Source organism: Ahaetulla prasina, chromosome 13 (genome assembly GCF_028640845.1).
Source record: "Ahaetulla prasina isolate Xishuangbanna chromosome 13, ASM2864084v1, whole genome shotgun sequence".
Classification (NCBI taxonomy): domain Eukaryota; kingdom Metazoa; phylum Chordata; class Lepidosauria; order Squamata; family Colubridae; genus Ahaetulla; species Ahaetulla prasina.
This window is the reverse complement of record NC_080551.1, coordinates 2,874,405-2,897,194: the sequence shown is the minus strand read 5'-3', so window position 1 is coordinate 2,897,194 and position 22,790 is coordinate 2,874,405. Positions and strand designations below refer to the sequence as shown.

Here is a 22,790-nt window from a genome sequence, read left to right as displayed (position 1 = left end):
GCTGATAAGAGCCAGCTAATTAAGCCAGCATTCGGATGGAGGCGAGGAGGACATAACACAGAGTTGCAGAACTGCAAAGTTTCTTGGCCTCAGTTGAAGAAGTGGGCTTCTCTTCTGCCCACATTAAGAGCGTGAAGGACTTGAAGCATCCAACCTGGCCACCCAGAGGCATCTGGAGAGAACCTTTGGGTTAATCCCTTGGGAAATGAGAATAGTGGCGCATGATAGATCCAGGGCAGAAGGGCATTCGTGCAAGCTGCCCCCTCCCATTTATATGGAAACGGGAAAGTAGGCAGAAGAGTTTGCTTTTTCTCCATTATGAAATGGTCTGCCGCTTGTATTGCTGCCCGTATATCCTGTGCTCCTCCAGTTGATTCAAGAAGGCATCACGTAGGGATGCTAACAAGGTGTCAGAGCTGCCAACCTGCCATGAGCTGTGCAGGGAGGGAGCCAGGCAGGTGGGGTAAAGTGAAACTGATGAAATTGGTGGGAAGAGACCTGCCTCTCAGGGTCTTCAAGGTTGTTGCTCTGGCAGAAGAATGCAGGACCTTTGCAAAAAGAATTTACTCAAGTATAGTTGGACAATAAAGGGCCAAAGGAGCGGAGGAACTGGAGGGGAAAAGTGAACCGGGAAATTTTGGGACGAACTTCAGTTCTGGCTTTGCTTTATTGCAAATCACGTGACTTCTAATAAAACTATTCCTCTTGCAACAAAAGGGAGACTAGGATTATTTCTACTTAGGAGTCCAAGCTGAGGCAGATCTGACCCAAGGCTGGTATGGATAGTGTGGATAGTGAGATGGACTGCATATAAATTTAATTTTCGGCCCTCATTGTTAATTGGCTCTGGGAGATGCGATGAGTACCAAAAATGATGAGTACCAACCTTTTCCCAAAAGGAGTAATGTAGTGACTCACAAGGCAGCCGACAATGACAAATTCTAGCTTGTGTGTTGAGTACCAAACAAACAATGACTACCAGGACAAAATTCTCACATAGAAATGCATTGCATACCAAAGCTGATGAGTTTCAAAGCAGTTGAATCGGGGTGAAATCCAGGAGGTTCAGACAGGTTCTGGAGAACCGGTAGCAGAAATTTTGAGCAGTTCGGAAAATCGGCAAATGCCACCTCTGGATGACCCCAGAGTGGGGAGGGAATGGGGATTTTGTAGTATCCGTCCCCCAGGAGTGGGAAGGGAATGGAGATTTTGCAATATCCTTCCCCCAGGAATGGGGAGGAAATGGAGATTTTGCCGTATCCTTCCCTGCCATGCCTACCAAGCCATGCCCACAAAACCATTAGTAAAAAAAAATTGAATTTCACCACTGAGTTGAATAACCAAGGTACCCCTGTAAATAGTACTAGGTAAAACTTCCAGCATTGTTGTAGTTGTAGACAGGCTGCATTGTGTTTCTTTACAGCACAAGCTTTCCATGATGATGAAGATTCTGTGTGACCCAAAACACATATACCACCGAAGCATTGTAAATCAGAACTATGGGGTCAGTCTGCCGTTGGTTAATCGGAGGAAAACAGCAGGAGTAAGTAATCAAAAAAGTATTTTCATTGTTTTGTTTCTCGCTTTTTCTTCAGAACAGTTGAGCCTCTGAATAACAGTTGGAAGTGACCTTGGAGGTCTTCTAGTCCAGGGGTCTCCAACCTTGGCAACTTTAAGCCTGGTGGACTTCAACTCCTTTGCTGGCTGGGGAATTCTGGGAGTTGAAGTCCTCCAGGCTTAAAGTTGCCAAGGTTGGAGACCCCTGTTCTAGTCCAACCCCCTGCTTGAGCAGGAAACCCTATACTTGGCTGTCCAGACTCTTCTTAAAACCCTCCAATGATGGAGCACCCACAGTTTCTGGAGGCAAGCTGTTCCACTGATTAATTGTTCTCACGGTTAGGAAGTTTCTCCTTAATTCCAGGTTGCTTCTCTCCTTGATTAGTTTTCATCCGTTGTTTCTTGTCCTGCCTTCTGATATTTTGGAAAATAAGTCGACCCCTCAGCCACTCTCTTGGGCAAAACATCTAGCTCCAACAATTTGAGTTTTAGGAAATTCAGCACCAAGCTATTTTGTGCCAAGAAAAACATTGTTGAATAGTTCACACATGTGTCTACATCGCTTGATCTCTTTAGTTCAAATCCTTCTGGTACCTGGCTGTTGAATGTACTATCGTATTATGTTTGGCAACCGAGTATTTGAGATAAAGAATGAAAAGTTCTGATATCTATGATAAACCATCCCAGAAACGCACATCTTAACTTGTGTGATTAACATTATTACCTTCTATATATAAACTTTCAATGATATATTTTTTTTTGCTTCAGTGAGATTCCCACTAAGTTTTTTTTTTATTCTGACCAATCTTTGGATTTTATTTTATATAAATGCTCTTTATCTTCTAATTTTATTTATTTATTTCACAACCAGAATGTGATTGTCACAAAAGAAATGTGTTGGCTCGTGCAAAAGAACCTCTGAAGACGAATTCAGCCACCTGGCAGATTCAACACAAAAAGTGATGATTTCTCAGAACTCCTGGTCTTTCTTTTTTTTTTTTTTGTAAAAGTTTTTTATTTTTTAACAAACATACACAATCAAACATACATTTTTTTTGAACAGGGTATTGGCCGAGTCATAAATTTGTACATCTTTCAGTTATCTCCTAATACAATTTATATATTTCACTTTTTGCCGTAATATGCTTGCTTTCTAGTTTTAATTTTCTTTTCCTTGTTTCTATTATATAACTAATCTTTCCATCCGCCCTAATCTAATTTTTTCTCTTTTTTACCCTCCTCTGATTGCTTCCTCCAAGTTAAAATCCTTTAATTTAAAATCAGTCCTCCTTTTCAAATATTTTCCCATTATTCCCTTTTCATAACATAATATAGTTTCAAGCATTTTCCCTAGATTCCATTATTCCAATCACAAGATCTTGTCTGGTCTTATGATGTTTAGGGATTTGATAAATAAGCTGCAACTCCTTGAAATGAATTAAAAGTCCAAGAAGTTATCATAAGACTGTGGGAACATACTCTAAAGCAGGGGTCTTCAACCTTGGCAACTGGAAGCCTGGCGGACTTCAACTCCCAGAATTCCCCAGCCAGCTTTGCTGGCTGGGGAATTCTGGGAGTTGAAGTCCGCCAGGCTCCAGATTGAGACTCCTGCTCTAAAGCAGGTGTCCAATCTTGGCAACAACTTCAGCTTCCAGACTTCTCCAGCTAGCATGGATTCACAGTTGAAGATCACCACTTCTGGAGTATCTTCAGCTGAGATCTGTAACCTCGGGCTGTGCTTCTATGGGTCTTGAACAAGGATGTCCGGGCCAGGCCTGCAATCCAACAGGGTCACTTTCAGACTGTTGTGGCTCCCGCCCCCGGACCTGGCCCCATGCCCGAAAGTGCCTTGGAGCTGGGCCTGCTGCCAGAAAGTGACTCGGAGCCGGGCCTGCTGCCAGAAAGTGACTTGGACAGTGAGGGGGAAGGGCCATCAGGACTTACCTCGGAAGCACCGGCCTCCCTGGATCAGCTCCAGGAGCCAGAAACAGGCCAAGCGAAAGAGATAACGAGGCCTCCGTCCCCTGACTCTTCCCCCCCCCAGGCCACGCCTGCAGACCCAGCTGACAGCAATCAGGCGTGGTTGAATCCCAGGTTTCGTAGGCAGGAGAGGAGGGAACAACAGAAGCAAGGGTGGGACAGGCCTAGGAAGTGCTGAGTCATGGAGCCACACCCCACAGGATATAAAAGGCAGCCAGAGCTGGTGTGTCTCTTTGTATCAGGCAAATCCACGGATTGACTAGAGCTGAAGGTTGTGACTCACCAGGGTCTTGGCAGCTAACGAAGGCTCTTGGCAGACGCTGGCTCTTTTGCTGCCAGAGCTGATAAGAGCCAGCTAATTAAGCCAGCATTCGGATGGAGGCGAGGAGGACATAACACAGACAGAGTTGCAGAACTGCAAAGCTTCTTGGCCTCAGTTGAAGAAGTGGGCTTCTCTTCTGCCCACATTAAGAGCGTGAAGGACTTGAAGCATCCAACCTGGCCACCCAGAGGCATCTGGAGAGAACCTTTGGGTTAATCCCTTGGGAAATGAGAATAGTGGCGCATGATAGATCCAGGGCAGAAAGCAGTGGTGGGATTCAAATAATTTAACAACCGGTTCTCTGCCCTAATGATTTCTTACAACAACCAGTTCATCAAACTGCTCAGAAAGTTGACAACCGGTTCTCCCGAAGGGGTGCGAACTGGCTGAATCCCAGCACTGGTAGAAAGTATTCGTACAAGCTGCCCCCTCCCATTTATATGGAAACGGGCTTTCCATAGTAGGCAGAAGAGAGTTTGCTTTTTCTCCATTATGAAATTTATTTATTTATTTATTTATTTATTGATCACATTTGTATACCGCCCTATCTCCCGAGGGACTCAGGGCGGTTAACAGGCATATAAAAAGGACATATAAATACAGATTAAAACACAAATAAAAAACTTATTCTAACCAGCCTGATTACCAAAACCAATTAAAATCAATATAAAATTTAAAATTTAAAAAATTTAAAAATCTAAAAAACCTAGTCCAGTCCTGCGCACCTAAATAAGTGTGTTTTAAGCTCACGACGGAAGGTTCTAAGGTCCGAGAGTTGGCGAAGTCCTGGGGGGAGCTCGTTCCAGAGGGCGGGAGCCCCCACAGAGAAGGCCCTTCCTGGGCGTCGCCAGGCAGCACTGCCTAGCTGACGGCACCCTGAGGAGTCCCTCTCTGTGAGGCGCGGGTCGGTGAGAGGTATTCGGTAGCAGAAGGCGGTCCCGTAAATAGCCGGCCCTATGCCATGGGCGCTTTAAAGGTGGTCACCAACACCTTGAAGCGCACCCGGAAACCACAGGTAGCCAGTGCAGTCTGCGCAGGATAGGTGTCACCGGGAGCCACGAGGGCTCCTTCTATCACCAGCGCAGCCGCATTCTGGACTAACTGCAGTCTCCGGATGCCCTTCAAGGGAGCCCCATGTGAGAGCATTGCAGTAATCCAGGCGAGGCGTCACGAGGCGTGGTGACCGTGCATAGGGCATCCCGGTCCAGAAAGGCGCAACTGGCGTACCAAGCGAACCTGGTAAAAGCTCTCCTGGAGCGGCCGCCAAATGATCTTCAAAGGACAGCCGTTCATCAGGAGGCGCCCAAATTCGCACCTCTCCGTCGGGGCCAATGACTCGCCCCCAACAGTCAGCTGCGGTTGCAGCTGACTGTACCGGGATGCCGGCATCCACAGCCACTCTGTCTTGGAGGGATTGAGCTTGAGCCTGTTTCTCCCCATCCAGACCCGTACGGCTTCCAGACACCGGGACAGCACGTCGATAGCTTCATTGGGGTGGCCCGGTGTGGAAAAGTACAGCTGGGTGTCATCAGCGTACAGCTAAATGGTCTGCCTCTTGTATTGCTGCCCGTATATCCTGTGCTCCTCCAGTTGATTCAAGAAGGCATCACGTAGAGATGCTAACAAGGTGTCAGAGCTGCCAACCTGCCATGAGCTGTGCAGGGAGGGAGCCAGGCAGGTGGGGTAAAGTGAAACTGATGAAATTGGTGGGAAGAGGCCTGCCTCTCAGGGTCTTCAAGGTTGGCACTGGAAGCCTGGCGGACTTCAACTCCCAGAATTCCCCAGCCAGCTTTGCTGGCTGGGGAATTCTGGGAGTTGAAGTCCGCCAGGCTTCCAGTTGCCAAGGTTGAAGACTCCTGCTCTAAAGCAGGTGTCCAATCTTGGCAACAACTTCAGCTTCCAGACTTCTCCAGCTAGCATGGATTCACAGTTGAAGATCACCACTTCTGGAGTATAGCATGGCTGGCTGGTTGGAGAATTCTGTGTGTGAAGTCCACAGGTCTTAAAGTTGCCAAGGTTGGCCTGGTTAAAGCAAATTGAGCTGGGGAATGAATATACTGCAGGATCCAATCTGGGTCAGTCACTGAGACCGGAGGTTTTGTCTCCCGAGCTTTCGGACTCGTGCTGGAGCCCATCTTCAGGGAACTTCTGTCTAGCAGAGTGTGTGCTTTGGGCTGTTCTGTGTGTGGTATTTGTATATGGTTCCTATTTTATGTGGCGTTTGTAGATATTGATTGGGGTGTTGATGATTGGCTATTAAGTCGTTGGCTGCTTGTGCTGCCAAGTGAGCGATCAGACGAGGAGACCCGAACTCATGGGTAGCCTCACACTGCAGTGAACAAGACATACATTCAATTTTGCAGTTACTAAGATTGTTGGACGAGCAGGGACAAAAACAGCCAAGGAAGTGATGGATGCCTGGGAAACGGGCCCCTTGTCAGTCAACAGAAGTGCTGATTTGCCACCAGTTTATCAGATACTTAGAAGGTGAGGGCTCGACAGCACAGGGAAATGACAGCCCATGACTCAATAGCCAACCATCAACACCGCAATCAATATCTAAAAAACCAGATATGATAGAGATCGTATAAAGGCCACATACAGAACAGCCAGCCCAAAGCACACACTCCACTAGAGAGACATTCCCTGAAGATAGGCTCCATCCAGCACGAGTTCAAAAGCTCGAAAGACAAAACCTCTGGTCCCAGTGACCGACTCAGATTGGATCCTGCAGCATTGGATTGGATCCCGGGACACGTAAATTCGCCTTCAGTTCATAATTAATATACTCGCTATGGCTAAAAATACCTTTTCTAGGCCAGGAGTCTCCAACCTTGACAACTTTAAGACTTGTTGACTTCAATTCCCAGAATTCCTCAGCCAGCTTTGCCAAGGTTGGAGACCCCTGTTTCAGGCGAAAGCGCATGTGGCACATGTATCCAGGCCCACTTGGTCCTTAGCAGGCCCTTGTGCAGTTGGAAGAACACCTGATCCAGTAGCGATGGTCCTCATCTGTGCATCTGAACCTCAAGAGACAGAATCCCGCATAAAGGACTGCTTCTTATCTCAGATTTGGCAATACTTTGGCCCTGCCTTCATTCCAGCTTGCTAGCTCAGCTCTGGTCTTCTGGAAGCAACCTCACAGCACATGTTGAATATGTTTGCAATAAATAATAGGACAAAGGAGAACTTCCAGCTGTGTTGAAGCAACTTGACTGTATCAGCCATTTGATTCTCTTTTTAAAAAGTCTAGTCAGGAATATTACTGTTACTTAAAGAATTTTCTACAAATTACATCAATGACATTGCTATAACATATATCAATATATCACTGCAATATATAATTTAGCAACGCTTGTGAAAATATTGAATTATGTTAATTACTGGCAGTGAAAGTATACGAATTAACACTATTAATTAAACTTGAATGCAAAGTATGTTAATTGCACATAATTGGACGTATAGATTGGTGTTTGTGAATACACAAAATTCTGTTAATTACATTTGCTTAAATATGCAGATTAGCTGTGTTAATTAAAATAGCATGCGAATTATTTTAATTGTGTGCTTCTTAAGAGTGGCCGATTAGCTGCAGGCCTCTTACCGCTCTCTCTCCTCCGGCAATTTCCGAGTCGCTCACCTCTGTCAAAGAGCAAAAATGCCCATTGAAATGGCCACAAAAATAAGTCTCCATAATTGCAGTGACCTCAAAGGAGCTCTCTGTCATTTTCATGTTCACAGAATTGTTGCGTCGCTCGGGTGCTTTGGCCTCCACCTTCCAATAAATAAATAAATAATGCAAGACACACTTGGTTCCTTTTCATTTATTCATGAGGGAGGATTTAATGCCTTTGCCATCCCAAGTTTTTACGAGTTGCCGTGTCCTGCTTGCCCGTTTTACGAAGTTCCTCCCCTTGTTCTCGCTCTTGCTTCCGTCCTCTGTGAAGCCGTAGGCATCACTCTGGCTCTGGACTCTGCCCTGTTTGTCTCTGAACTGTCTCTGCCTAGGAAAGGGGTAGCCATTTGTTCTGGAAATGATGGTGTAGCCGTAGTAAAAACCATGGTTTTCTTTTCAGATGTGCTGCGGGGTGGACAAGAAGAAGGTGTAAGATCTTGGAGTGGGAAGAGGTGAGGGGTGGGGAGAAGCTTCTGCCTATGGTTTCAATTACAAAAAGGGAATACAAGCCCCAATCTTGGCATCCGGAGTGGAATCAGACTTAAACAAATTGATGTTCCACTGCGGTAATTTGCAGCACGTTCGCTGCATTTATAACAAGCGTAACAGAAGACACCGGCAAATTAATAAACTCTCCTTTTTTTCCCCAACTCTAAGAGAAGTCATAATTGGTGAGATCGGATTAGATGAGCAGACGACTGCCTGCATCGTCTTCTCCACCTGGAAATGGGAATGCGAAGGTCACCTCTATCCCGGATGACAAATGGAGAGGGGGTGGTTTTTTTTTGTTGGTAAACAAATTAATCTCTGGAAAGGTCACCATTTGTTTTACATTTTGCATCCAGTCCTTGTCATCTGGAATCCAAGATTGACTGTCACTCGGCAAGGTGGAGGGGAGCTGAGGCTGCTGCCGTCCATATCAGCATTCTTTGATGGAACTCCATGCCTGATTGAGATGCTATGGGCTGCTGGCTTACAGCTGTCGCCGGACAAGGAGGGAGGCCCAGCCCAGAATTCCAATAAGCCTGGCCGTCCAATCCTGCTCGGCACTGGCTGGCCTTTTGCCCACAAGTAAAATGCACAGCAGTTTGAGCCAGCTATTATCCGGCTCCCTTCCTTCTGTGCTGCTTCTGTTCTGCCTTTCGAAAGGCAGCGCGGTCACGCATCTCTTCTTGGCCACCCACCTGGTGCGGTAATTTGAGACAGGTCAGCTGGAAGGACAACCTACCAGAGGTCTTTCGATTAGAAAGGCTTCCCTGAGAGTCTAAATAGGCTTTTTTGAGTCCAAAATAGGAGGATTGGGGCTTTGGACCGTTGGATGGTTAACAGAAGGAGCTGCAAAGTTTCTTGCTGAAAAGTCTAGGCTGTCTTGAGCCAACTTTTCAATCTCTCTTCACTAATCGGAGGGAGGCCGGTAGCAACTTCGCGGGCTGGCAAATTTAATGGAAAATTGTAGGCTTTCGCCAGCCATGCTTACTTCATCAGATGCGCAGAGTTAGGTAGGGCTGATGTTGGATTTAAATTGGGGTGAGGCTGGGGTGGGGCTGGGCAGAGAGATGCAGATGCAGGCTACCTGGGAGACAAATTACAAGTGTCTTTTCAATTGGCAATTGTAATGTGCTGAAAGCCCATTGTGTTTGTTGAGGTGGCCTGAAACCATTTGATGTATGTTAAGTTCAGCCGTCTCCCCAGCTCAATTGTGCTTGTAAAATTTCTTTGTTCCAAAAGAGCTACTTTGAAATCTGTAAAATAGAATAGAATAGAATTCTTTATTGGCCAAGTGTGATTGGACACACAAGGAATTTGTCTTGGTGCATATGCTCTCAGTGTACATAAAAGAAAAGATACCTTCATCGAGGTACAACACTTAACAACACTTAATGATGGTCATAATGGAGCGTCTTGGGAAATTAAAATGCTTGGATACTACTTTGTCCTAGTTTTGAGCCTTTGTGCGAGATTTGTGTCCATTAACTCTTTGGCATACAATCTGCCATGTTTGTCCTGCATGGAATCCAAAGGGGCGTTGCTGGCGGATCGTGGCAGGGGTCACGTTAGAGAAAGAGCCGTGGAAGGACCTCTAATCTGGTGGCTGAAGACAGGTCGAGGCTCTGACTTTTGACCGGTACTATTGGTGTAAATGTAGAGGCAAAATAGATACCTGGGGTTTTCTCCCTTCTCCACCTCCACCCAATTAAAAAAAAAAAATAGTTTAGCCTCTCCATGCATTTGATGTAATGAGCATGGAGCATGGAACAGAATTCTTTATTGGCCAAGTGTGATCAGAAACACACAGAATTTGTCTCAGATTATAAATTCACAGTGTACATATAAACAGCAAGTAATAGATCATAAATCATACTTACAATCATTAATCATAGTTACAATTCATAAATCATAGTTGCAATCATTAAGTTGCAAACAATAATTGATAAATCATAAACCAATAGAAGATAGTAGGAAAGCTGAGAAGATAAGAAGAGGTGAGAATGAGACAGTGCTGAGGGAATTAAGTGTTTAGCAGAGTGATGGCACGGGGGGGAAAACCTGTCTTTGCGTCTAGTTGTTTTGGCATGCAAAGGTCTGGATATGCAATGCGTATCCTTATTAATAACATTTGTTATTTGAGAAAGCCCTACAGATAGTCCTCATGTAGAACTTAGTCATTAAATGAGGCAGTCGCTAAGTGGAACCCCCACCGTGTTTATGATCTGACTTCAGATTTCCTTTGCTTCACAGACCTGCAAAGGTCATAAATGCAAGGATTGGTCACAAAGTTACTTTTTCATCACTGTTATTGCTGCAGATGGTCTCTAAACAAGGCAGTCGCTACACGAGAGCTGCCTGTATTGAACTCTGACTTTTGGCTGTCGTAGACTAATATAGCTCTCCCACTAATATTAGCCTGCTGTATGGTGATTTGGAAGAAACTGATAATTTATGTGGACTGCTAAGTATCTTGGGAAGGGGGTTGTTGTTAGTTGCGAAGTCGTGTCCGACCCATTGCGACCCCATGGACAACGTTCCTCCAGGCCTTCTTGTCCTCTACCATCCCCCAGAGACCATTTAAGCTCATGCCTACTGCTTCAGTGACTCCATCCAGCCACCTCATTCTCTGTCGTCCCCTTCTTCTTTTGCCCTCAATCTTTCCCAGCATTAGGCTCTTCTCCAGTGAGTCCTTCTTTCTCATTAGGTGGCCAAAGTATTTCAGTTTCATCTTCAGGATCTGGCCTTCTAAAGAGCAGTCAGGGTTGATCTCCTCTAGGACTGACTTGTTTGTTCGCCTTGCAGTCCAAGGGACTCGCAGGAGTCTTCTCCAGCACCAGAGTTCAAAGGCCTCAATTCTTTGGCGCTCAGCCTTTCTTATGGTCCAACCTTCACAGCCATACATTGCAACTGGGAAAACCATAGCCTTGACTATACGCACTTTTGTTGGCAGGGTGATGTCTCTGCTTTTTAGTACGCTGTCTAGATTTGCCATAGCTTTCCTCCCCAGGATCAAGCGTCTTTTAATTTCTTGGCTGAAGTCCCCATCTGCGGTGATCTTGGAGCCCAGGAAAATAAAATCTGTCACTACCTCCATTTCTTCACCATCTCTCTGCCAGGAATTGAGAGGGCCGGATGCCATGATTTTAGTTTTCTTAATGTTGAGTTTCAAGCCAACTTTTGCACTCCTCCTTCACCCGCATCAAGAGGCTCTTTAGTTCCTCTTCGCTTTCTGCCATTAGAGTGGCATCATCTGCATATGTGAGGTTGTTGATATTTCTTCCGGCAATCTTAATTCCAATTTTTGATTCATCTAGCCCCGCCTTTCTCATGATGTGTTCTTGGGAAGGTACCAGATGCTTAAGTCAGCAGATGGAGAAAAGTGGAAATAGTTTCTTAAGTGGCTAAGTCTATATTAAATGCTTTTGTATATTCATATTTTGCATTCCTTTTGTACTGAATAGCTTCGGTGCCCACAATTAAAAATCTTTTCACATGAAGTGACAAAATTAAGTATCTTTTTTTTCCTCTCCCTTAAAAAAACATAAAATAGTTGAAGGGTTTCAACACAGATGGGAAGGTTTTTTTGTTTTTGTTGGCTTGCTTTCTGGCAGGGCGATATATTTTCCATGTGTCCATAATTTTGCAGAATCATTTCCACGGGCCACTAGTAATACGAAGCCATCATCCAACTAATTTATCAGTGTCGCTAAAGAGTAGTAACTGAAACAGCCTTGCATCTGGAGCCAAATGCTTCTGCTTCTGTTCCATCCTCAGAATCCGTCTGATTCTGGAGAAAACTTGTTGGTGAGTTGCTCATCTGTGAACGTCGAATGTGGACAATGAAACGGTCTCTGGTGTGCGCACATCCGGTGTCCATTTTCTGTTCTGCAGTCTGCTGGCTGCCTCCTTCACCACCTAAAGTTGTTTTGCCTCAGTCCTGTTTTGTTCCTAACAAAAGGAAAACAATGAAAATGGGGGGAAGAGAACCCCTTTTTTTAAAAACAACAACAACTGTTGTTTTAAATTGAACCATAGAAAAATAACCATATTGAGTGGGACGTTTTTATCCACAAGAGAAATGCGCTTCAAAAGGACTAATAGAATTCTTTTGTCTCATGCCTCAAGTTAATTATACAGAGAATTGCTTGAGATAAAGAGAAAATACTTCTGCAGCACATTTCAGGCATATTATGCAGAGTAAATGTTTGCCGGCAGCCCAAATTAAGATCTCTGTTCTAACCTTTGAAAATTGTGTTCTGATGTAATGTTTCTCTCCACCAAAATGTTTTCATGATATTAGACATGTCCAATTTATTGCCTGGAATTGAGTCATTTGCTTCAGTGCTACAGCCGTGTTTATCCTGTGAACAGGATGTCTGATTTTGTCCGGCTTTTCCTTTTGGTAGAGGCCTCCGAGGCAGTCCGTGTGGTCAGCCAGCTCCAAAACAGATGGTTTCTAGAAGAAATCTAGAACCATTCCCGTGATGACCAACATCATGTTAAGGATGGACTTGAAAGATACGCTTTTGGATCGTCAGTTAACTGTCCGTATTATTTTAGGCATGGCCTTCTATTTATTTTAGCTTCCTCTGGAGGGATACTGGCCTCTCAGGTAACGTATTAGGCAGGTGTTACAATGATAAGCTTAGCAAAGGTGTCTAACCAAAAGGGCATTTTGGTAAGTCCAAAATAAATGTTAAAAAAAAGATAATCGTAATACCAGTTTCTCAGTGAAGGGGCCAAACAGCTAACAGATAACTCCTACCCTCAAAACGACGCTATAGAGCACTGCACACCAGAACAACTAGACACAAGAACAGTTTTTTCCCGAAGGCCATCACTCTGCTAAACAAATAATTCCCTCAACACTGTCAGACTATTTACTAAATCTGCACTACTATTAATCGTTTCATAGTTCCCATCACCCATCTCTTTCCACTTATGACTGTATGACTATAACTTGTTGCTGGCAATCCTTATGATTTATATTGATATATTGATCATCAATTGTGTTGTAAATGTTGTACCTTGATGAACGTATCTTTTCTTTTATGTACACTGAGAGCATATGTACCAAGACAAATTCCTTGTGTGTCCAATCACACTTGGCCAATAAAATTCTATTCTATTCTATTCTATAATAAAGAAGAGGCAGAACTATTCTAATTTATCAAAATAACAGAGTTGGAAGAGACCTTGGAGATCTTCTAGTCCAACCCCCTGCTCAAGCAGGAGATCCTATACCATTTCAGAACCGTGGCTGTCCAGTCTCTTCTTAAAAACCTCCAGAGATGAAGCACCCACAACTTTTGAAGGCAACTTCTGTTCCACTGGTTAATTGTTTTCAATGTTAGGAGATTTCTCCTTCCTTCTGGGTTGCTCCTCTCCTTGATTAGTTTCATCCATTGTTTCTTGTCTTGCGTTCTGGTGCTTTGGAGAATAGCTTGACTCCCTCTTCTTTGTGGCAGCCCCTGAAGTATTGGAACACTGCTATCATGTCGCCTGCTAGAATCAAGACCAACACTTCTTTAATTTTTATTGTTCTGAAAAAATGCTGTAAATTGAGCACCAAAGAAGAGATTTTGTAACTAATGAAATGGAAGTCCAAAAAGTTATTTATCCTGCCGCAATCTCATGACTTGATTAATGAAATATTCTTAGTGAAGTAGTGAATAAGCAGCCATTTTTTGCAACTATGTTTAGTAGAGTGATGAGCAACCGACTTTCACCAGGCCATCATAAGAGATCAAAAAAAAAAAAAAGTTTGGATTAGAAGAAAAAAACGTGAACTCAATTATTCAAATTTTTCTATAGATAGCCATTTTGGGATTTCTTTGTTTAGTTATATATGTGTGGGTGTGACTTTACACAAACACACACACTCCTAAATAACTGGCAAAGCTGACTTTTTTAAAAAAATACATAATGGGTTTCCTAAAATATTAATTACCTTCTAAATTACATAAATAGCTGATAGAACCCCATAGCACTTCCACACTCCTAAACCAGGAAACCTGAGCCGGTACCAATTTTGGGGTGGTTAGTATCAAATTATATTTTGCTGCCTCAAAAAGGTTCCTAGACGTAAGTGGTCCATACTAGTGGTGGGTTGCTATCGGTTTGCCCCGGATTGAGTGAACCGCTGGTGGCGGGAGGCTCCGCCCACCTGGTCAGATGTCTCTGCGCATGCTCAGAAGCGTCATGCATGCACGCCCACAAGTGAACTGGTAGCGAACAAAAATGAAACCCACTGCTGGTCCATACAATCAGCAGGTTAGCAGCTTTTTTTTGTAAAAGTTTTTTTATTTTTAACAAACAAACATACATAAAATTATCATCAATCCAAATACATTGTGTCGGTGTGTTGATCCCCAGTCCTGTGTGCCCATATACATTCCAATTAATTTATCTATACTTACATTTTATTAATCTAATATGTATCTCAACTATAATCAAATAATTTCTTATTAATTATAACATTTCAATTTCTCCCTTAGAATCAATTTTCCAAATTAATATTATACATCTTCAAATCCATTCCCTAAAAACAATTATATAATTTAAACATTTCATTATATTCTAACCTTCCTTAATTCACTTTAACATAATTCCCCTTCTAACCATTGATAAAAGAGATCCCATATCTTATAGAATTGTTTATCCTCTTGGTCTCTGATTTCTAAAATCAATTTACTCATTTTTTATTTTATTTATTTATTTATTAATTAGATTTCTAGACCGCCCTTCTCCCGAAGGACTCAGGGCGGTGTACAGCCTTATTAAAACACATAGGTACACAATAAATTTAAAATACATTTAAAATGAAATATTTAACCGGCCAATTTAAAACTAAAACGGTCAAACGACCGATATAAAACCCTAAACTATAAAATCACCATTAAAAACCCATAACTTAAAAAACTAACCCAGTCCAGCGCAGATAAATAAGTAAGTTTTGAGCTCGCGGCGAAAGATTCGGAGGTCCGGAAGTTGACGAAGTCCTGGGGGGAGCTCGTTCCAGAGGGCGGGAGCCCCCACAGAGAAGGCCCACTCTGCGCACTCCATCATTTTCCTAATAATTTCATCTTGCAATGGTAATTTTTCCTTTTTTCCAATTTTTGGCAAACACGATCCTTGCTGCTGTCAAAATATTTACAGTCAAATATCTCAATTCTTTACTATATTCCTATTCCTTATTTAGGCACCGACGCAGAAGATTGCAAAAGGTGTGACAGTCAACAACCTTTCCGTAGCTCCACCAGCCTCCTATCTGAACAACGTTCGCTCTGCCGTGCCTATTTCTGAGAAGGATGCAGGGAAAGGTCAGTCATGGCCGTTGGGCCGTTCACTGTCTTTTGCGACCTTCCGACGAGCAAAGTCAAGGGGGAAGCCAGATTCACTTAACGACCGGGTTACTAACTTACCCACTGCAGTGATTCACTTAACAAATGCGGCAAGAAAATTTGTAAAAGGGGGCAAAGCTCACTTAACCAATTTCTCGCTTACATTCTAGGCTCAATTGTGGTCATAAGTTGAGGACTACCTCTACTGGAAGATGGGATCATGTCACCTTCTGCTGTCTTGTCCTGCCTGTTTCCTCCCCTGGCAGCTTCTGTTTCAGAAACGCTCTCTCTGCTTCAGCCTTCGCTCTGCCTCCCCTCTGAGCTGCACCCTGTTTGGAAGGAAAAACAAATATTACACCTCCCAGATCAGTTGCCTTTGAAGTCATCTGTGAAACCTTTGTCTCTTCCTAGGCATCCTAAATCTAATTGAAAGAGGACTGATTCCACGTGCTGCTAGGATTACTTTGGAGAAGCCACCCATTCTGCCAAAACCTGTTCCCCTCCATGAATTTCAGACAAAGTACAAGAAGGTTGACGCAGGTAGGTTCAGCCAAGCAGGTGCCTCCCACAGTTGAAAGGCAAATATCCGCTGTCATTTGGTTATCCTCAGGGATTTTGTTGGAAGAAATGTCCATCTGGGTTCAGTTCCAAATGGGGATAAAGACACTGGAAACATGGAGACTGCTTGGAAAGATGGTTTAATGGTGGTCAGGATCACACGGCTTGAGTTCCTGAACAGAAAAGAAGGGCGAAGTGCTGTGCGCTCCCTGGCTTTATGCTCTCTCTGAGCTTTGAATTTCCTGGGGCACAGGAAGAGTATCCTGATTGGTTGTCAGACTCCCAGGGGGTGGGGGTCTTAGCTAGCCTTGCTGGCTGATGTCATCTTCCCAGGTGCCATGTGATGAGTTTCTGTAGCTAGATGGGTCCTACTGTGTTGCAGATGATGGCCCATTGACAAAGGTGGGGAGAATGAGTTTCTGTCTCTGACCCACTGACAAAGATGAGAGGAGGCAGGAATTTGCAGGGAGCTGCTTTGTCCTTAAAACATGTTTTTCCATTTCTCATCCAGGGAAATATAATATTCTGCCTTTTTAATATTTTCTAAAATATTTCATTTATTTATTTATTTATTTATTTATTTATTTATTTATTTATTTATTTATTTATTTATTTATTTATTTATTTATTTGTTTGTTTGATTTTTATACCGCCCTTCTCCCGAAGGACTCAGGGCGGTTTACAGCCAAAGATAAAAACATAAACAAACATTAAAAGCTTATTAAAAAACCGATTCTAAAAATTTGGCCAAATCAAATTAAAAACTAACATAAAACTATCATAAAACCCCAATTTAAAAATTTTGTGAGGCTAGCCCCGCCCGATGAAATAACAGAGTCTTGAGCTCGCGTTTGAATGTTTGGAGGTCAGGGAGTTGGCACAACCCCGGAGGCAACTCATTCCAAAGGGCAGGGCCCCCCACAGAGAAGGCTCTCCCTGGGGGTCGCCAGTCGGCATTGTTTAACTGACGGCACCCTGAGGAGGCCCTCCCTATGGGAGCACACAGGCCGATGGGAGGCTGTTGGTGGCAGTAGGCGGTCCCATAAGTAACCCGGTCCTAAGCCATGAAGCGCTTTAAAGGTGACAACCAACACATTGAATTGCACCCGGAAGACCACTGGCAACCAGTGCAGACTGCACAGGAGAGGTGTTACATGGGAGCATTGCGGTGCTCTCTCTATTACCCGCGCAGCTGCGTTCTGGACCAGCCGGAGTCTCCTGGTGCTCTTCAAGGGGAGCCCCATGTAGAGAGCATTGCAGTAGTCCAGGCGGGAAGTGACAAGGGCATGAGTGACCGTGCATAGGGAGTCCCGGTCAAGGAAGGGACGCAACTGGTGTATCAGGTGAACCTGATAAAAAGCTCCCCTTTCTAGGAGGGGGGTGGGTGCTAACTTCCTACAATTTAAAACTTGAAAGCAACAAAAGGAATCGAGAAGAAGAAGAAACAGAAATCTTCTATTTCTTCCCACTTGAAGCCCCAGGGGTGCTTCCTTACCAAGCACATCTGTTAACAGAACAACAGAGTTGGAAGGGACCTTGGAGGTTTTCTAGTCCCAACTCCTTGCTCAAGCAGGAGACCCAAGACCATTCCGGACAAATAGCTGTCCAATTTCTTCTTAAAAACCTCCAGTGATGGAGCACCCACAGTTTCTGAAAGCAAGCCGTTCCACTGGTTGATCGTTCTCGCTGTTAGGAAGTTTCTCCTTAATTCCAGGTTTGCTTCTCTCCCGGATTAGTTTCCATCCATTGTTTCTTGCCTTGCCTTCTGATGCTTTGGAAAATAGGTTGACCCCCTTGTCTTTGTAGGAGCCCCTCCAATATTGGGACCCTGTTATCATGTTTTATTAGAGGGTTAATCTCTAACCTGTTGGTTGGCTATGATTGTGGGTTTCTTTGTTGTTTAACATAGGCAAGAAAAATAGATCAGATCTCGGTTCAACGTGGCTTTTGGGGTGGCAAAATTATATGTCTGAGGATTTTGAGCACCCTGGAAGCTTTTCAAAGCCCCCTTTATCTGTGTCATAGATGGGGCTCGGCAGAGTGAGAAGGTAGAAACGGCTCTCCTCCCCTCTCAGAAGCCCACCCAGGTCTCCGAGTACCCAGCAGAAGGTGGAAAGGAGAAGAAAGGAACCAAGGGGAACATCGCCCCCCCACCATCCTGCATCTCTGTCATCTCCTCCAAGAAACTCAAACAGCAGCAGCTACTTCAGGCTATGCGACTAAGGGAGTCAGCCACCCCTTCGGTTTGCTCGGCAAAGGTACATGTCTATGGAGATTCTCCGTCATCCAGGTCACGGTTGTCCCAAAGGTGCCTTTTTTTTTTTCCTTTTTCAAGAGGCAACTGGACTTTCTGGTTTTTCTTTGAAGATGTTTCACTTCTCATCCTAGAAGCTTCTTCAGCTCTGACTGAATGGTGGGGAATGGAAGGATTTATACTCCTTGCAGACAGCTGGATATTTGCACTCTTTTGGAGAATCGTTGAGGCAACTTGGAGGTTTGTCTGTGTCCTCAGGGTCATCTGAGTGGTGCAAATGGGTGTGGAGACTTCTTGGAACTGCTGAAAGGACTGTCTTGTAGATTGGAGATAGATGATGTCGTATTCCACCCCCCCTCTGTTGAGAGAGGGCTCTTCAGTTTTGACATAGATGGCCTCTTTGACTCTTCTTTCAAACCAGGGGTCCTCTCTGTCCAAAAGGTGGACTTTGCTGCCTTCCAAAGAGTGGCCTTTGTCTTTCAAATGCAGATGCACTGCTGAATCTTGTCCTGATAGGTTTGTTCTCCTACTATGTTGCGCCATGAGTTTATGAAGTGGTTGTTTTGTTTCCCCAAAGTAGAGATCTGCATATGTCTAGCTGCATTGTCCTGCATATACCACGTTGCTCATTTTCTGTCTGGGTGTTTTATCCTTGGGGTGGACAAATCCTTCCATTCCCCACCATCCAGTCAGAGCTGAAGAAGCTTCTTAGATGAAAAGCGAAAAATCTTCAAAAAAACCCCCAGAAGGTCCAGTTGCCTCTTGGAAAAAAGCGCCTTTGGTACGTTTGTAAAGGTACAAGAGTCCCACATAAAATTTCTGGGCCTTGATAGACCAACCTCCTGCGGCTACACACAGCCTTTTTAGGTCTTAACAAGTTTTATGTAACTTCAGATATGATCACATTACATACATTGCAGATATCATCAGGTTTTTATAAGTTTTAGACGTTACCACATACTACACAATTATAGATAATACCACATTTACAGCCGAAACAGAGATTGTTCCTTTTGGGTTTTAATCATGGGTTCTAGTCAGGTTGTTTTATACATCAGGGATTGCTCAAAGTTACGGCAATGCTGAGAAAATAACTTTACAGCCCTTTGCAACCTTCGCTGTGCCCAGGGGTGAAATGCAAAATTTGTTACTACCGGTTCTGTGGGCATGGCTTGGTGGGGGGGTGTAATGTGACTGGGTGGGCTTGGCCAACTTTTTTTTATTTTTAACTTTTAAAAGCATTTTTTCTACAACCCCTTCGGCTGAAGAGGTTGTAGAAAAAATGCTTTTAAAAGGCTCCTCTGACGATCCCAGCTGAGTTGCCTGATCGTCAGAGGCTTTTTAAAAAACTTTTAAAAGCATTTGTTCGGCCGAAGAAAAAATGCTTTTAAAAGTAAAAAGAAAAAACCTCTGATTATCGCGCAGCTCAGCTGGGCATGGGGGTGGGCAGGGATTTTTGCTACCGATTCTCCAAACTACCCGCTGCCATCGCTACGGATCGGGCGATCTGGTCCGAACCGGGAGCATTTCACCCCTGCCAGTGCCCCTCAGTCACATGATCCCCATAACAATCATAGTTCACATTACCCAGTGCCTGACCTGTGATTCCCCCCACCCCCCTTGCAGAGTAGAGAAACTGGACTCTCTCTTGCAATGTTGCATTCTCTTCTCCTCCAAACTTTCCAATCTTCTTTCCAGAGGGGAGCACAGTCAGGGAAAGGAGAGATTTCCTACAGAATGTAGGAATGTAACACCACTCCTGCGCAGACTGCACTGGCTGCCTGTGGTCTTTTGGGTGCACTTTAAGGTTCTGGTTACTACCTTTAAAGCACTCCATGGCTTGGGGCCTGGGTACTTACGGGACCGCCTACTGTTACCCCATGCCTCCCACCGACCCGTACGCTCACACAGAGAGGGACTTCTCAGGGTGCCGTCCGCCAAGCAATGTTGGCTGGCGACCCCAAGGGGAAGGGCCTTCTCTGTGGGGGCTTCTACCCTCTGGAACGAACTTCCCCCTGGCTTGCGCCAAATACCTGATCTGCGGACCTTTCGCCGCGAGTTGAAAACGTATTTATTTACTCGCGTGGGGCTGGCCTAAGTTTTCTGTTAAAATTTTTAGATGAATTTTAAATGGCTTTTTAGATTTTAAATGTCTTTATAGTTTCGGCCAATTGTATAATAAGTTTTTTAATTTTGTTTTTAATTGTATATTGTTTGTGTTTTATTTGGCTGTAAGTCCTTCGGGAGAAGGGCGGTATAAAAATCTAATAAATAATAATAATAATAATAATAAAAAAATCACATGCTTTTTTTATCTACCCCCACAGAGCAGAGAGTAGAGAGGAAGGGATTTCAAGAGAACAAGCAATTTGCATAGCATGCCCACAACTCCCAGCCCTAGGCCGCAGTGTGATCACATTGCTTTTGATCGCAATAACACTTAGACTTCCCAGTGCTTTACAGCCCACTCTAAGTGTTTTACAGAGTCAGCCTCTTGCCCCCAACCATCTGGGTCCTCATTTTACCAACCTCAGAAGGATGGAAGGCTGAGTTAACTTTGAGCCAGTCAGGATAGACAGAGTTAGCCTGCAATACTGCATTCCAATCACTGCACTATCACGGCTCTTGATGTCATACAGCCGTGATGGCGAAGCTATGGCACGCGTGCCAGAGGTGGCATGCAGAGCCCTCTCTGCTGGCACGGGCACCGTTGCCCCAGGTCAGATCTCCGTGGCGTTTCTTTCGCGAGCTTGTTTCCCTGCAAACAATCAAACAGAAGCTTACGAAAGAAAAAGATTTTGCCGCGCTGCCAGTGTTGGGATGCCCCACCTCCCGCCGGCCAGCTGGTCTTTAGGTCTTCGCTGCGCATGTGCGCATGTCCACGCATGTGTGCGTTTGCTCACACGCACCTTTCAGTTTGGGCATGCGCGTGTGTGCAGTTTGGGCACTTGGTGTCTAAAAGGTTCGCCATCACCGTCATTGAGGATTGACTTTGAAGAATTCAAAGCATAATTGAAGAATTTTTCAACATAATTGAAGAATTCTACAGCATAATTGAAGAATTATGCTGCCTTATTCTTTGAAGACTAAAGAGAGATCCAACCTAGAAGTAAGGACACTGAGACAGAGGTGGGTTTCAGCAGGTTCTGACCAGTTCTGGAGAACCGTTAGCGGAAATTTTGAGTAGTTCGGAGAACCCTTGTAAAAATGCTGACTGGCCCCGCCTCCATCTATTCTCTGCCTCCCGAGTCCCAGCTGATCAGGAGGGAATGGGGATTTTGCAGTAACCTTCTCCTGTCACGCTTAGAATAGAATAGAATAGAATAGAATAGAATAGAATAGAATAGAATAGAATAGAATAGAATAGAATAGAATAGAATAGAATTCTTTATTGGACAAGTGTGATTGGACACACAAGGAATTTGTCTTGGTGCATACGCTCTCATTGAACATAAAAGAAAAGATACGTTCATCAAGGTACAACATTTACAACACAATTGATGGTCAATATATCAATATAAATCATAAGGACTGCCAGCAACAAAGTTACAGTCATACAGTCATAAGTGGAAAGAGATGGGTGATGGGAACTATGAGACGATTAATAGTAGTGCAGATTCAGTAAATAGTTTGACAGTGTTGATGGAATTATTTGTTTAGCAGAGTGATGGCCTTCGGGAAAAAACTGTTCTGGTGTCTAGTTGTTCTGGTGTGCAGTGCTCTATAGCGTCGTTTTGAGGGTTGGAGTTGAAACAGTTTATGTCTTGGATATGAGGGATCTGTAAATATTTTCACGGCCCTCTTCTTGATTCGTGCAGTATACAGGTCCTCAATGGAAGGCAAGCCATGCCACACCCACCAAGCCACACCCACAGAACTGGTAGAAAAAAAATTTGAAACCCACCACTGCACTGAGAACATTAATCAATAGAATAATTTGCCTCCTGGAGGTGTACCTGAAGGTGTACAATAGAGTGGACAGCCTTTTGAATGCGATAGTATAAGGTCTCCTGCCTTGGGCAGGAGGTAAGACTAGAAGGCCTCCAAGATCCCTCCTGTATTTTAATTTTCTCTCCAATATCATTTACTGGTTTCTCTAGATTTAGATTCACAGATGGCTCGGGATATGCTTCTCATTTTCTCGTACTGATCTCAAACTGCAAGAAAGTGACTCACCACAGCCATTTTAGTACAACTGTCAATTTTCCTTATTGATTCCTAAGTTTTGTGACTTCAGTGCCCCACCAAAATGAGCTACAGATAGTCCTCGACTCAAAACGGTTTGTTTTCAGACTCACAAACCATGGCAGCATCCCCATGCTCACGTGATCAAAATTCATACGCTCGGCAACTGACTCACATTTATGACGGTTGCAGTGTCCCAGGGTCACACGATGCCCTTTTGCAACCTTCTGATAAGCAAAGTCAACAGGGAATCCAGATTCGTTTAGTGACCGTGCTACTAACTGCACAACTGCAGCATTTCATTGAATAACTGTGGCAAGAAATTGGGCAAAACTCACTTAACAACTGTCTCACTTAGCAACCGAAATTTTGGGCTCATGTATGGTTGTAAGTCGAGGACTGCCTGTACATGAGAAGACCACATAT

The 22,790-nt window shown here is 44.1% G+C and overlaps 2 protein-coding genes across 2 annotated transcripts in view; both read left to right on the top strand.

Annotated features, from left to right (window-relative positions):
• Window positions 1-1,351: 1,351 nt before the first annotated feature.
• Window positions 1,352-18,072, top strand: LOC131184750 (IQ domain-containing protein H-like; the record flags this gene model as incomplete). The annotated part of the gene is made up of 4 exons (XM_058156455.1): window positions 1,352-1,543; window positions 15,226-15,346; window positions 15,779-15,907; window positions 17,951-18,072. Coding segments are annotated over exons 1-4 (480 nt in total), but the record flags the coding sequence as incomplete, so codon positions are not given.
• Window positions 18,059-22,790, top strand: part of IQCH (IQ motif containing H) — an 84,410-nt gene continuing 79,678 nt past the window's right edge. The window contains exon 1 of the mRNA XM_058156780.1: window positions 18,059-18,183. Coding sequence (XP_058012763.1) covers window positions 18,139-18,183 — 45 coding nt within the window. The 5' untranslated portion in view covers window positions 18,059-18,138. The remainder of the gene's footprint in view (window positions 18,184-22,790) is intronic.